Raw genomic sequence first — 15,691 nt, 5'->3', positions numbered from 1 at the left:
CCCACTGTCCAGTGTCCAGTGTCCACACACTTCATACCTCCTGGCCCACTGTCCAGTGTCCAGTGTCCACACACTTCCAACATGATGAGATGAATCCACATACATAACTGAGACATTCAGAAAGACTGTATAGTCAACAATTAACTTATAATAAGCAACACAAGACTTATTTAAATGCTTTTAACTGTTTTTCTACTAATTTAATATTAGATATGTTGGCCCATGGCCATGTTCATTAGCTGGTCGTGAACAAGGACCCCCTTGACCGCCCAAAAATAGATGATGCATCATTCTCAAGGCCAAGGGCATAGCCGCATATCTGTGCGACTGTGCCTCTATCAGGAGGTAGTAAAGTGAAGTAGGGCAATCTCCACACTTTATTGTTGCAACCGCGCCCCCTGCTGGACATGAGAAAGATTCAATGGTTGAGTGAGTCACTTCCGCATGAACGCAAAGAGCCAGCTCGTTGTTGAACAGCACATCACACTGTACGCAGCTCTCACCGGGGAGAGAAACGAGAGAAGCGGGGAGGGAGCAACAGAAAGAGACGGGATCATATCTCTCTGTGTGTACCGGACCGTACCCGGCTGTCACCGCACACATCACCACATCACATCCTGGTGAGTAACTAGCTTTCATTTGGACTAAATAATAATAACAATTACGTTTAGTCTGATTACAAATAAACTGGTATCCCGGGCGGTACGGTATAGGTGGGTAACGTCTCTGGGTAAAGTAACAGGGCAGGGGGAGTAAGATACGTAGAAATAAGGAAATGTAACGTTATTGCATTAGTGTGAGAGACGGCTAAAGCTGATGTTGGCTTTTATAACGGCTTGATGTTTTAGCGTACCCCGGTGTGGGGTGTTGCTGTTTTGTGCTATAACGTTGTGTCGGGAGTCGGGACAGCCGGCCGGGCCGAACGAACGGCCCATCCGATCCATCCATCATGTGTTGTCCGGTTAATGCCATAGTAATGCTAGCAATGCTGCTGCTGCTGCTGCTGTGTGATGGATATGGGGCCCCGCGTCGCCCCGGCGAGCGGCCCCTCCCTCCCGGCTTAACGTCACCGAACGTGTGCGCGTGCGATCGAGTGTGAATCCAGGCTTCCATGGGCTGGTTAATCAAGCGTACCCTTATCTATGCCTGGTTTTACAGCGCGTAGTGCGGCGGTGTCGCCCCACCTGCCCCTCCAAAAAGAACGGATCTACCGTTAGATCTGTCCCTTTTGTTGGCAACTGACCGAAACATGGATTTCGTTTTCATTTAAATAATTCACTTAAAATGGGTAATTCAGATGGCATAAACGATAACTTATTTAAACGTGGTTGGCTTAGATTGCATCATTCTGAGTCAATGATGCTGATTTTGTATTGTGTGATCAGATATTTTATTCTATATTCTATTTATTTTGTAATTGTGTGATATTATAATGTCTTGATACTCCACCTTTAGCACCAGTTCACTGATTGTTTAATGTTTAACTAAGGGGCTAATATGTAGTGAGCTAATTAGCTCACTACAAGCTAGCTGCCTGCTATCATCATGGATGATATGGACGCGCGCTCATGGACAGTGGACCTAGGCTATGCAGTGGACACACTAATGGTGTTTATGGTTACACAGGCAGCATTAATCGAAATCAGAGTTAATGGAGCACCTGCAAGCCAGGATCCTGGGGAAAAATGTCCTTGAAGGACCACACTTTCCAACCTATCTCTTCATATAATTGGTCCGACTCCTTACTAATGTTTATCATATAATACCACCATTTCTTTCTACTCTGTCTGTCTCATAGGAGGGGAGTGGGCAGTTTATAAACCTGTCCACCACAATAAGATTAAAACAATGTTTTTTTACATTTTTATTATCGTGAGAACGATGGCTTCCTTTTTCACATTGCAACTTTTCAGGAATAGAAAGCCTGCAGTTTCTATTAGCTTGGATTCCCCACCGATGATGTCACTGGTGGACGGGTTTCTGAACTGCCCACAGCCCTCCTATGAGGCACAGACTGAGTAGACAAGAATGGTGCTATTTTATCATGATCATTAGTGAGGACCAATTATATGAAGATAGGTTGAAAAGTGGTCTTAAGTTGTGTTATCAAATGACCAGGCAGTTTAAAATGTAGCGTTTTTACTATAAATTCAAGCTCACAATACATTGTATAGTCTTGATGCACCAAATCTTTTAGTTGAAAATAATATCTGATCGGTATTGTGTGTTCACCTATTTTGATCAAATGTTCACCATGCCCAGATCAGGATTTAGGAAATATAACAACACAAGTTATAACCAATCAATGATTTGACACAATAAAGTCCAGGACTTATAGAGCGTCGCAGTCCCGGCCCCCTTTCAGAACAACAAGGCACCAGGAAATAATTCCCCATTAATTTTTCCCATGGGCGTTTCAAAAAGTTTTGTCAACTCGGCTGTTGGCTTTGTCCGAGGCTTAAATATCTTTAGGGATGAGCCGATATCGATATCCGATATAATTAATTGCTGTTAATGGCCGATAACCGATATTACCGATGTCGATATGATCTGAAAAATACATGTAACTGGGTGTCTGCACTCAGGCTTAGGCAAGTCAGATTGAACTTAAATACCTTTTATATTTAATATTGTGAGCTTGTTGATCTGTTCAAGCTGTTACTTTGGGCTTGTTTATCTGTAAAGACAGACCGATTAATCATACCGATGTGTTTGACGATTAATATCCCATCCCTACTTTAAATGAATATTTTTTGAATCGTCTATGGGAAAAATAAATGGGGAATTATTTCCTGGTGCCTCGTCGTTCTGAAAGGGGCCGGGACTGCGGCGCTCTATTCGGTCCTCTTGGTCTGTGCTCTTCTTACACACATGTCATAACACGAATATAACACAAATGACAGTCATGATGAATAAGTAAATAAAACAATTATTTCAAGACAATAAATGTTAGGTACTTAGGATGCTAGGGTTCATGTGTTTCATCATCATCATCATAAATACCCCCAAAACAACGAAACAATGTACACATGCCCAAAACGGGGATGCCAGTGTTGTTGATAGTGGTTAAAACAAAGTCTAGTCTTGTGGGGGCGGGCACGGGTGCTTAACCCATTAAAACCTGGAAAGCATCTGTGTCATTTTTTTAAAAGCATTATTGTATACTTTGGCTATTCAAAAAACGTGAACTGAAAATGTGTCCTGGCACAAAATGTATTGAGATGGGGGTCCGCGGCGAAATACATATCATTTTGCGGGTCCTTGACATGAAAAGGTTTTGAGCACCACTGATATAGCAACACAGGTTTTTCAGGAAACCGATGACATTTGTACAATCGGCCTGAGGACTTAATGGTTTCAACCAGATTATATTTCATAACACTGAGCTTTGTGTTTTGCACAGCGTGGAGTGATGTGGACAGCGTGAGGATTAAAAGAAAACAAGGCGGCAGGCCCCACTGTGGAGCTTTCGTGCTGGAATACAACAGAGGCTAGACGTCGAGGAGGATGCTGGAGGCCGAGGCAGACCCCATGGGCAACGAGGAGGAGGAGGAGGGGGAGGAGGGGGGCGCTCTGATGGGGAGCGGGGACATGAGGAGCGAGGTGCTGCGGCTGACGCTGGAGCTCCAGGAGGCCACGGAGGAGAAGCTCCAAGCCGCCCGCTACGGCCTGGTGGTGCTGGAGGAGAGCGCCGCCCTCAAGACCAAACACAGCCAGCTGGAGGAGGAACACGAGAGCCTCAAACATGAGCTCCAACAGATCAAAGAGGTAGGATACTACTACTACCCCCCTCCCCTGCTGTCTGTCTATAGATCCATGATTCTCAAACATTTTCATTCCAAGGAGACTCAGAGAGCATGCAAATGGAACCAAATGAACCCGTAAGGGTTCATTTGGTTCGTAGTCCTAACTACCAAACAATTAGCAGGGGACCCCCTGGAACCCCCCTCAAGAACCCACTTTGAGAACTACTGCTGTAGATAACTCACACAGGGATGTCTAATCAGTGGCAGTATCCATAATTGAATCCAATGTTCTCATTTAACAATTCGATTTGTCCTGTTAGACACTTTTTACGCATTTTACAATACCACACAGTTTTGCTATCTTTACCATTTCTGCTCCTGTTTTACGGCATGCTGCCTTATGTAAAGTGCTGTAGCTGTATGTATGGATGTTGCCCAAATCTGTATTTTTGAAATCCTGTATGATACAATGTCTACTTGGTGCTTTCTTGACCCACACATGCCTTAAAACCAGAGCAGTGTTTTTGGCTTCTCTGCCCACCCGTTCTGCCCGTTGTGGGTTAAAAGATGTCCAGGGGCCCACACAGGGGTTAATCCGTCCCTGATTAGACCCTGTCTTGTTATAAATAATTAGCTTGTTTCTCTTCATGTCAAACAGTATACATGTCTTGTACCATGTGGTCTGTAAATCAAACATGAATGTTCTAGAACAGAACTGAAGTAACTGTAACTGTTTATCAGTGATATAAGAAATTATATTTATTATATGATCTATGCTTGTGTAATACATATTATTCTATCATGAATAGTGTAATTATCTCACCGTCTGTATATCATTGACTACTGACTGAAATATGTACGTTGTACCATGGAGTATAAATAACATACATTAAGTAATGCAAAGTGGCTGGTTTTGGACCATAATCCTGGGACTAGTATTTTGCAACTGACTGTGTGGTGTGGGCTATGATAGTTAATAGTTATGACAGTAGTGTGTATACACTATGACTATACAGTTCATCTTCATATTCAACTTTCATTTTCTAGCATCAGGATTACACAAACAAAATAATAACTACAGTCCAGATTGCATTCTACCAATGACCAGTGATTTTAATTGGTGTCATCGAATGCCCACAGGATGGTGAAACAATTGGCTCAATTGAGCTAGCTCAATTCGTTTACCGTGTATGAGTAGTACCATGTGTGGTTCATCCAGTAGACTATGACAGAAATTCTTAATTTATTCGGTGGCTTTACAGAGGCTTTGATTCAGCAAGGTTTTATGATTTCAGATAAACGGTTCTGATTTTGGCCTCGAGTTTCTTATGAATCTTGACTCGTGACCCTTATATAACCAGTTAATTCGTAAACGTGTTAAGGAGCCAGTGATGAGTCAGGCCTTGGTTTGAAATGTCATACGATAATGAATCCAGTGTTTTGTATTCAGCTGCAGTCAAACAGGCTCACAAGTCCGTTAGTCAGCATCACAGTCAGTGTTTTCAGTGTTTTTAAATTGTTGTTCCCGTTGAGTGCAAACACAGTGTCAGATTGTCAGTGCAGACAATATTACTGGGCAAAAGATACGAAGCCTGGAAATATACTACATACATTTGTTATTTGAGCCATTTAGGCTTTTGAGAAATCTCATCTCATCCCTTGGTATAGTAGATTAGGAAGACAACGGTAAAATGTTATTGATTTGGCAATTCAGTTTCATCTTCACCCAGCTGATGGTCATGAGTGCATGGGAGCATTGGGAGGAGAACAGTTTGAGGTTAAGTGTCTTCATGGATTATAGTTTCGCCACGTCTGATTTCAGTCATTCGGATTCCATAGAAGCCAGCATGTCTTCTATGGAAGCATGTTGTGCAGCGAAAAATAACCAGCTCTCAAGCTTGTAGATATTTTCGGTTATTAATATATATATATATATATATATATATATATATATATATATATATATATATATATAATATTTTAAGATTATAGCATTTGAAGTATTTTCTAGGATATTTCATAAAACAAAAGTTTGATTTCCTTACATGGTTGGCAGTACAGTACTGAGCAGGAACAATATTACAAAAACATAACATACATACTGGTATTGTGTTAATTCATTGTTTAGGAAACAGCGCTAGTGTATGTAGGGGGCTCCTTTCACACTGTTTCAGAAATAGCATAATATGACTTGGTGATACAAATATTTTGAGTCGTGAGATTTATTTTAGCTTGAATCCATGTATCTTGCACAGGGACATAAAGGCCTATTCATACTCACCTAGTTTTAGGTGACCACCGAAACGGTGGGTAGTAAATCAGAGAGATGTATTTGGGACGGGTGAGCGGTGAAGCGCTTACCACCACGTCGTGATGCCATGTTGTGGAGGCCTTAACATGTATACTATTACTGGGGGAGCCCGGGGTGAACCTGTGACCTTCTTTCTGATTACCAGGCGGCAGGCAACCCCCATCAGCTACAGCTGCCCAGACGGGAGGCATATAAGGATCATTATTGTTGTAGGAAATGGGCGGCACAGAATTTTATAGTTTTGAAATATGATCTAGTACTCTAAATGGTATGCGGTCACTGAAGCTGTCGGGGGAATAGTAATTTCCTTGGGATGGAAGGAGTAGCCTGTATTCTTCTTGTCTAGTAATAGGTCTATCATACATTGTCAGCATGTTGGCTTAATTTAGATGTGACAGATGAAAAAGAAGATAAAAACATCAGCATTCAGTATGCTGTTTTTAAGCTCCAAAAACTTTTAGTTCTGGCTCAACGTTTCCACACTTCTAGGGCTTTATCAAGCAATTATACAGTGTGCAATTATACAGTGTGCAGATGGACAGGAGATTGAACTGGGAAACTTGTTATTATGTGATAGACACATTAGCCAGCTAACTGTGCTCCCTGTGTTTCAGCAGGATACTGTAAATGGATCATAAATACATGATTACATTCTACCCCGCTCGTGTCACAGCCGTTATGACTATGTTTTATTCTCGTACAGACGTTTTCATGATGGTCATCCACTGATTAGACTTTACTACACGTTAATAATACTATGTTTAATATCATAACAAAAATACATCACATTCCTTTAATGGCTGTGTAAACAAATTGAAAATCAGTTACATTTCCATTTTTCGTGTAGGCCAATACACATTGCTCATCAAGAGATATGCCAATCATCAGCATTATTTGGGTCGTAAAGCAAAAGTAGCATAATATTTAATGTCTTGTAGCAGCAGGTATTATTAAACAGAGTTATATAGATAGATAGATAGATCTTTATTGTCATTGCAACAAGTACAACGAAATTAAAAGTGCCAACCGATCAGTGCATCATAAACTAGAATATAAAACTATAAAAGCTAATACAACAAAACACACACATAACCGTACTTCATGTTATTGCACAAATCCCTATTTCCAATGCACATGACATATATTGCACAGTACACCCTTAACTGCAGCTGTTATTGCACAAACCCTGATTGTACTTAACTTAGAACAGCACAATAAAACATGCAACGTGCAACGGATCATTTCCTAGCAGCATTTAGTGTGGCTACCGCTGTGGGATAGAAATTGTTACTGAGTCTGCTGGTCCCTGACTTGAGCACTCTGTACCGTCTACCTGACAGCAACAGTTCAAACAGTGAGTGACCGGGGTGCGAAGTGTCCTTTATAATGTTCTGTGTTTTTTTGAGACAGTGGGATCTGTGTAGGTCCTCCAATGTGGGAAGAGGGCAGCCAACAATCGTTTGTGCCGTGTTAATGACCCTCTGGAGCTTTTTCCTCTGAGCTACTGTACAGCTGGTGTACCACACGCATATACAGTATGTTAGAATGCTCTCTATGGCGCACCGATAAAAGGACACCAGCAGTCTCTGTGATGTGATGTTATTCCCCCTGAGCACCCTCAGGAAGTAAAGTCTCTGCTGGGCCTTCTTCAGCAGCTATAGGGGAATTCAGTCATCACATCAGATACTAATCTATCACGTGAACAGATTATGAGGTAAAACAAAAGAAGAAAACAACAACAATTTACTACATAGCGGCGTATGTACCCTAGCGTCCCTAGTCTGGGCATGTCGTAACACAAACATTTGCAGAAAGTAGCCGAACCACAAGCTCAATAAGATCTGCAATTTTTTGGGGGAAATGAGGCATAGTATAGACCCCTGAGGAACCTTGGTCAATGTATATTATAGGGTTTAAGTGGTTTAGAGTTTTGCTTATGTGGAAATGCACATCATTGAGTTATGAACAGTTGCCAGAATTTGAGTGAAATTGGCAGATTCCAACATTATAAAACCAAATGCTGAGCAAAGCTGTTTACGTTGGAAGAGAATTAGTGGTAAAAGACTTTGAGCTATTTCACTTAATCTGCCAGGAAGCTCGTTTCTTGCCAGTTCAGCAGCCTGCAGAGTCCCAAGCACACATGGATATATAGTATATAACAACGCACAGAACAGTTACGTTATGTGTAGTAAATCGGCGTAATTAATTATATAACCTCAATATGGTGTTCAGCTGAGTGCATTTAATGTCCTGTTCATTTCACTGAGCTCCTTATATGGGTATATGGTTATATTTGTAGCAGTAGAGTTACTGATGCATGTTGATAATAATAATGGCAGTGTTGCGGAAACATTGAAGACAGCGAATTGTGTAGAAGTGCATATTACACAGTAAATCATCAGTGTTAATTTAACTATGCGCGTCTAATAAAAAAATAAAAATAAAATAAAAATATCACATGACAAATGGTCACATGAAGAGTAATTTATTGTTATAACACTATGAGAGTCTACAAATGGACCCTTAAGTGGTGCATTTGCTTCCGAGTAAATCATAACACTCAGGATTTTACAGTGTAGTATATCTAGGATATTGTTGTTTTTTGCTGAGTGCTAACAACCAGCCTGCATACATACACACACACTCAGTCTCAGCCAAATCTAATTTACACAAACTCAATTTGGGTGAAGTTTATTTGACATTTGCCATAAAATGGCAAACAACATCACATAAAACTCAATAAAACTCGAGGGAAAATGTCTCTTGAGTTTTCACATGTGAATGGGAAGGTTTTTTTTTCGGAGGGGGGACATGTCTGCTATCTTATTATTTGCAACTGGAGTGGCTGTATATGATTGTTTGGGAAGGCAAGGCAAGTTTAGGCAAGGCAAGGCACGGCACATTTCAGGAACTGTGACTAAACATTGAGAGAGTACAAAAGAAATGCATTCTAAAAATCACACCCATTTGAAGTGAGGGGTGCTCTTATCATCATAGGTCATCATCACACCCGTGTGAAGTGAGGGGTGCTCTTATCATCATAGATCATCATCACACCCGTGTGAAGTGAGGGGCGCTCTTATCATCATACGTCATCATACATCATCTCATTCTCAACCAATGGCACATCTCCCACCCAATCATGCCGGCCAATCACAATTTGCGTCCTCACTTTTGTCTTCTATGTTTGTGTTTACACACTTTTGTCTTCAATGTTTGTGTTTACACAATTTTGTCTTCAATGTTTGTGTTTACACAAACACTCAAAGCTGGACATATGAGGGGCTAGCATCCCTCAAAAATAATAATAAAATGATAAATGATGAAATAATCTCAAAAGGCAGTGGCAAACAGATCTTTAGCTTTGATAGAAATTAACTGAAAGTTAGCAGACCTTCAGTTTTCTAGGAGTTTGTTCATTCACGTGGTGCTTTCTGTCCTGAGGACAGAAAGCAGACCTGTCCCGGATGACCTACAATGACCTTAAACATTGCTATGCTTCAATTCCAAGGCATTCTGTTCCACAAATGTAAGGCTAACTTGAATGATCGATTGATTGGTTGATTTAGATCCTTGTCTGTGTCATATATATTGTGGCATCAGATCATATTATGCAACAATACTGGTAATAATCACTAGTACATCACATGACTTCACAATGGAGTACAAACGTAAAATAACGTTTCCCCTCTATGGATCTCGGACGTCATACTGATGACAGCAGACAAAATGTGAAAAATACGGTATTCACGCACAAACAATTATATTCACAATATCTGACAAATATCCACACACAAAAATACTCACATTATGTGAAAGATATCCAGGTAATTTTATTTTTTACTTCCTTGGCCTACTGGTGTGTGCACAAAATAATTGGTGGTGATTGGTCGTCTAGTGCAGTGATTCCCAACCAGTGTGCCGTTTGAAATGGCCAGGTGTGCCGTTTGATTTGAACAAAAGTAGCCTCGGAACCCAGACGTTTTTATTTCCAGGAAGAAAAGTAACCCCGACCCTCCCCCGATAGCAATAGATACTGGGCTTCCTGCGGTTGTTGTTATCCTCACCAGCCTAACGACCCTCGGCCATAGAAATGCTAATGTAGGCTTTGTTTACATGAGGAGATCACCTACTCTCCTGGCAGTATACTGTATAAAAAAAACACCGCTTGCCTCTGCGCGTTCCAGCCTGCTTTTTGCTGTTGTCTTTTAAGCTAACCTACAAGCCCACACTGTGTTGCAAAAGCGGCAGTGATGGGTTTACAAATCGCCAGGGCGGAGCTACATACAGCTGAACTCATGTCGAGAAGTACGGCAGACGAGTGAGTGAGACGACACAAGAGAGAGAAGCAGTAGCCAGGTCCTTCATGTTCCATAACGTTCGCTGTTGTCATACCGTGAATTCATAATTATATAAGTTTCTCAAACGTAACTTTCAAGTGAACTTTATGGAAACTTTAGGAAGTCTTTCTTGCCTGACTGCCGTGAACAAACATGTGTGATTCACCGTGTCCAGATTGCGAGCAACACGGGCACACACAGAACACAGACACTAGCATGCAGTGGCGTCAGAAAGTGACTTTGTGTGTGCTATGTGCACTGCATGCACTCAAACTTTATTGATCATGCGTGACGTGATGAAAGCAATTGTATTCGCATTGGTAGGTCAGGAAATAAAATATATAAATATTACAAATATTTTTGTTAAATAAATAAAACTTGCCATCTTGTGTATATGAGAACAAATATTTTGTTCTGGTTTCAAATACATTGTAGCAGATGTTGCGTGTGTGTGTGTGTGTGTGTGTGTGTGTGTGTGTGTGTAAAAAGTATATATATATATATATATAAATTATACCCCCCCCCCATATATCTAGGTGTGCCCTGGGATTTTTTGGCTATGAAAAGTGTACAAAAAAGGTTGGGAAACACTGGTCTAGTGGATTAAGCACAGACAGACAGACCCTCTTCAAGGCGACTTGTGTCGTGTCCCATGAGCCATGGCGTAACAAGAGCAGCAAGAATGCTGGTTAATCAGGTTCCAGCTCATACTGGTCAAGGTCAAATCCTATATACGTATGATCCTATACAGTATATTGTTGAAACCTTGTATCTCAATGTTTCTAAAAAAAAAAAAAGTTACCTTACTTTGTCGTATAACAGTAGTACAGTAGCAAGTAGATCTGCAATTTAAGTTAAAGTGAAAGTTATTGAGTGTGTTTTGTGGATTTTATAAATATTTACCAAGTGAAAAGTACAAGGGTTTGTGTCAACAACAGGGTTTGTGTCAACAACATTGGATCCATTTTGAACCTGAAAAGGAACAGTTTTGGACATACAAGGTTTCCTCAAGACAGCGGCAATATTATATTTCCTTATGATTTTGTCTTAAAATGAGCATGAACAGCTCAAAAGCCATTGTTTCTAAGCAGATGGTAGTTTGAGTGATTGTAATTCTTCTGTCCGGTGTATCCCGTAGGCGTTCGCAGACACCGTGAGCAGTCAGAAGCGCGCGGCCGCAGATGGAGAGTGCCGTGAGGAGAGTCTGCTGCAGGAGACAGCCTCCAAGGAGGCTGCCATGGCGACACGCTTGGAGGAAGTGCAGGCGGAACTAAAACAGTCCCGCCTCTCTCTGGGAAACGCCCACGCAGAGATCGAGAGACTCGGGTCGGACTCCTCCCAGTTGAAGAAGGTACGGTGGACCGATAACGTTCGTTTATTATAACTCGGAGAGAATGTACAAACAGTTTGCACACTCTCTTGAGTCTCTGAGTTACATTTGTACACTCTGAGTTACTGAGGATTTTATTGTGTATCTACTGACATACTTCATACATAATGGGTGCTGAATCAATTATTTCACATAGCCGTAACTAGTGCTTTTCTTTTAATTTTTTTGTTTCATGGCCTGCGTCTGATAGCCAATAATTATGGTGGGTCGCAGTACGGCGTTTGAGAACCACTGGTTTTTAATATTTGGCGTACTAAGCCCAGTGACACAAAGGATATACAGTAGCTTTACATATCGATGTTCCACACAGGAGTGCGAGTGTCTGGAGGCGGAGAAGGGCCACATGAGGGACGAGATGAAGGAGTTCAAGGTCCGAGAGCTGCGTCAGCTACAGGACAACGGTGAACTGGAGGAGGAGAACACCTCACTGCAGAAACAGGTGTCTGTGCTCAAGGAGAACCAGGTCAGTGAAACCCTCGCCCCAGTCTCCATTTTACTACGTCTTGGCTTTCTGAAAAACCTATGATTCTGTGTCAGTGGTGCTCAAACCTTTTCATGTCAAAGACCCCCAGAATGATATGCATTTGGCCGCGGACCCCCATCTAAAAATATTTTGTTCCAGGGACCCCCCAGAAGCAAATATTACAGTTAAAAACGTTCTGCTGTGAAAGAATATATATATTCAAAGATTTGCGCCACATTTTCAGATCTACAAGCTCTGTAGATCTGCTATTTTTCAACAGCTAACGTTTTAAATAATGGTTAAAGAGAATGGTTAATGGTCAAAAGCTAAGGTGACACAGATGCGTTCCAGGTCTAAATGGGTTAAAAACACTGTGACAACACCTCATTGTTAATGTAACTCTTAGGAGTGTTAAAATGGAACCAAATGGACCCTGGACCCTCAGCGCTGTGTGTGTGTGTGTGTGTGTGTGTGTGTGTGTGTGTGTGTGTGTGTGTGTGTGTGTGTGTGGGTGTGTGTGTGTGTGTGCCTGCGTTCGTGCCTGTGAGTGAGAATCTTGTATTTTTGTATGTGTGTGCGAGGGGGGTGCTTGTGAATGCTGATGAGCTTCACTTGGTGGCTGTCAGTGTGAGTTATATTCTAAATATTGGGTAATTTAAGGGCCTATTTTTGTTGAATTTATGAATGACTTTAAATGACTTGGGCTAAAGGTACTTTAAGGGATATGTTTAGTAAAAAGAAAATTAATGTTCAATTCAGGATAGCAATTTTATCCAAACAAGAGAGACAAAGATGATTTATAAAGTTCCAATTTTATAGTGTCCCAGTTCTAAATTTGTCTGCTCATTTCCTTGTCTCATTGCTTCCAATTTCACTTGTTTGAACACAAACATTGAAGACAAAAGTATGAGTTCTCTCTCCTGATTGGATGACATTGGTATCCTGACCTGAACAGAATTCTCATGGTAGAATTCTCTACCATGAAAAATAGACGCCTTTAAAAATCGTGTCAGACAATCCATTTTTATTATCCAGTCGGACCATCGAAGAGACATCCATCGGCTTTATGAGCCTGCGAGTGTGCGTAAATCTATGTTTGTGTCACCCTGAAAAATATGACCTTTCCTTGGAGGGTGAGAGCGAGCTTTGTTGTTTGCAGTAACCCAACAACAGCGTAAACTGTTTACAACGGAACAAGGAGTTCCAGCACATATTTGACTAAGTATGTGTTCCGCCACTTTCAAGCTGTTCGCCACAGTTATATTATGAGCAGCAGTGTTGTTTGTTTGAAGCTGAAGTGTACATTGACTGTGCATGCCATGAATATCGAACAGTTTCCCTGTAGATATAGCTTAACCACGAAAATAGGCAATCTGTAAACCCATAATGCATTGCGACAGATTTCTATCCATCCATGATATATCCATAAATGCCAGTCTTTTTTTCTAATGGTATCTATTGGGACAAAATCCAAACTATTAGTTTATAGATTCTAAACCAAGCAATGTAATTGAAGAATACTTCAACTTGAATGTGTCCTATTGTATAACCAACTTGAACCTCAGCAAGGCCTTTCAAATCTAATAAGTAAAGATATGTTTTAATTATTTAACAAATGATCCGATAATTATGAAGAAATGCTGCCTAACGGATAATTTTTTAATACAATGTAGTCAGTGACATGGAAGTAATTTATTATTAAATACTTGAACATAAAACATGAATCTTAAAGCATGCATGTTGACTGTAGTGTGTACTGTAGTAGTACTAATATATCTATTTTCTTAATTTGACCTGGTGTTCATAGACATCAAGCTTTATCAAGATGAAACTCCAGCACACCTTTGATGTTGACTGCGTTGTCTGTTATACTGGAATCTGATTAATGTTGTATATGTCCGTATTTATATTCAGTCAACTCATGGAAAGTTGATATGGGTCTCAAGCCTTCCCTGTTAACACATTGAGAGCCCACGCAATACTGCCCAAAATCACTTTCACCTAGAAAATCCATTCACATTTTTTATAATTCAGCTGACTGTGGAGACACATGCTGGAACTTTTTACTTTGAAATGTTTTATAGTTTCTGAGTTATTTAATTTAAACGCCAAATGCATTCTATATGGCGAAAACACAAACTTTGGCACCATGTGTTAAAAAAAAAAAAAAAAAAAAGTGTTTTGATTTTTCTGATTTTTTTTAATAAATAATAAAAAAAAATTATATATATATATATATATATATATATATATATATATTTATTTTTTTGAAAGACGTCCACAGACGTCTTGGGCTATGCACGTGCGGTAATACCCAGGACGTCCACAGACGTTTTGGGCACAAAATGTGTTAACTTGATATCCTTTACCCGTCTCCTTGAGTGCCTGAATCGTGACTAATCAACAGCAAGGTACTTGATTTACATGAACAGGATTTCTGCTAAGGGGAGAGACAGATGAGTCTAAACGACAAACTATTCAAAATTGGTAATACTGGACCGGTGCCCTTGGGTTAAGTCGGAAATACATGGCAACTCATTTGTGCAATACTTCTGGTGCCCCAGCCTGTGTGATTTCTGGTCTAGAGGGGCGGGTGCCGGTCAAACACAGGCAATGGATCTTATTGGTTCACAGATCTGAGTGCCCGCTCCCGAAACATTGAACAGGTTTTTAAAATGTATTTAATTATCATAGGGTCCGGGGACTCCCAGTGGTTCTTGACAGGGTTCCAGTTAAATGATTGACCTTAGTTTAGAAGAACCAAATGGACTCTTAAGGTCCCTGCACACTGCTGTGTTTTTCGGATTTTTAGCAACGTTTTTCCATGAATCCTGACGCGTGCTGCTTTGTTCCCAGGTGGAGTTCGAGACCTTGAAGCTGGAGGTGAACCAGAAGGCGGAGGAACAGGACGAGCTGCGAGCGGAGTTGGACGAGGCGGCGCGCCTCCGTCAGATCGCCGAGCGTCAGCTGGATGAGGCCTTGGAAGCCCTGAAGGAGGAGCGCGAGCAGAAGAACAGCCTGCGGCGCGAGCTCTCCGCCCTGTCCCTCAACCCCTTTGACTCCGTGGGGAACTTGGAGCTCCACCTGGACCAGCTGGACGACAGCCAGGATGAGGGTCCGGGCGGAGAGGGAGGGGAGGACCAGGACAGTGGCTATAACAATGGCCCTGGCTCCGCTCCCCATTCTGGTCGGCCTCCTCACTCGGGCGGCTCCAGGTCCAATGGCCTCATCCAGCAGCGCTTCTCCACGCCAAGGAACAGTGATGTGTTCCTGCGCGCGCCCACCTCCGGATTGGTATCGGACCTGCTGAGTGAGCTGCATTTCTCAGACAGCCAGAAGCTCAAACAGCAGCTCATGCAGGTTGGTTGGTTGGTTGGTTGTCTGTCCTTCATATAAGTCCTACCTGGCCGGTTGGTTGTCCTTTTAGTCCTACCAGGCTGG

At 41.5% G+C, this 15,691-nt stretch overlaps 1 protein-coding gene across 1 annotated transcript in view; it reads left to right on the top strand.

Annotated features, from left to right (window-relative positions):
• Window positions 1-457: 457 nt before the first annotated feature.
• The window catches only part of LOC306912495 (protein bicaudal D homolog 2), a 28,403-nt gene continuing 13,169 nt past the window's right edge, over window positions 458-15,691 (top strand). Inside the window, exons 1-5 of the mRNA XM_079488765.1 lie at window positions 458-620; window positions 3,404-3,768; window positions 11,536-11,748; window positions 12,098-12,250; window positions 15,107-15,610. Of these exons, the coding sequence (XP_079344891.1) occupies window positions 3,508-3,768; window positions 11,536-11,748; window positions 12,098-12,250; window positions 15,107-15,610 (1,131 nt within the window). The 5' untranslated portion in view covers window positions 458-620; window positions 3,404-3,507. The remainder of the gene's footprint in view (window positions 621-3,403; window positions 3,769-11,535; window positions 11,749-12,097; window positions 12,251-15,106; window positions 15,611-15,691) is intronic.

The sequence above is a fragment of the Electrona antarctica genome (genome assembly GCF_951216825.1).
Source record: "Electrona antarctica genome assembly, chromosome: 2".
NCBI lineage: Eukaryota > Metazoa > Chordata > Actinopteri > Myctophiformes > Myctophidae > Electrona > Electrona antarctica.
This window is presented reverse-complemented; position numbering and strand designations above follow the sequence as displayed.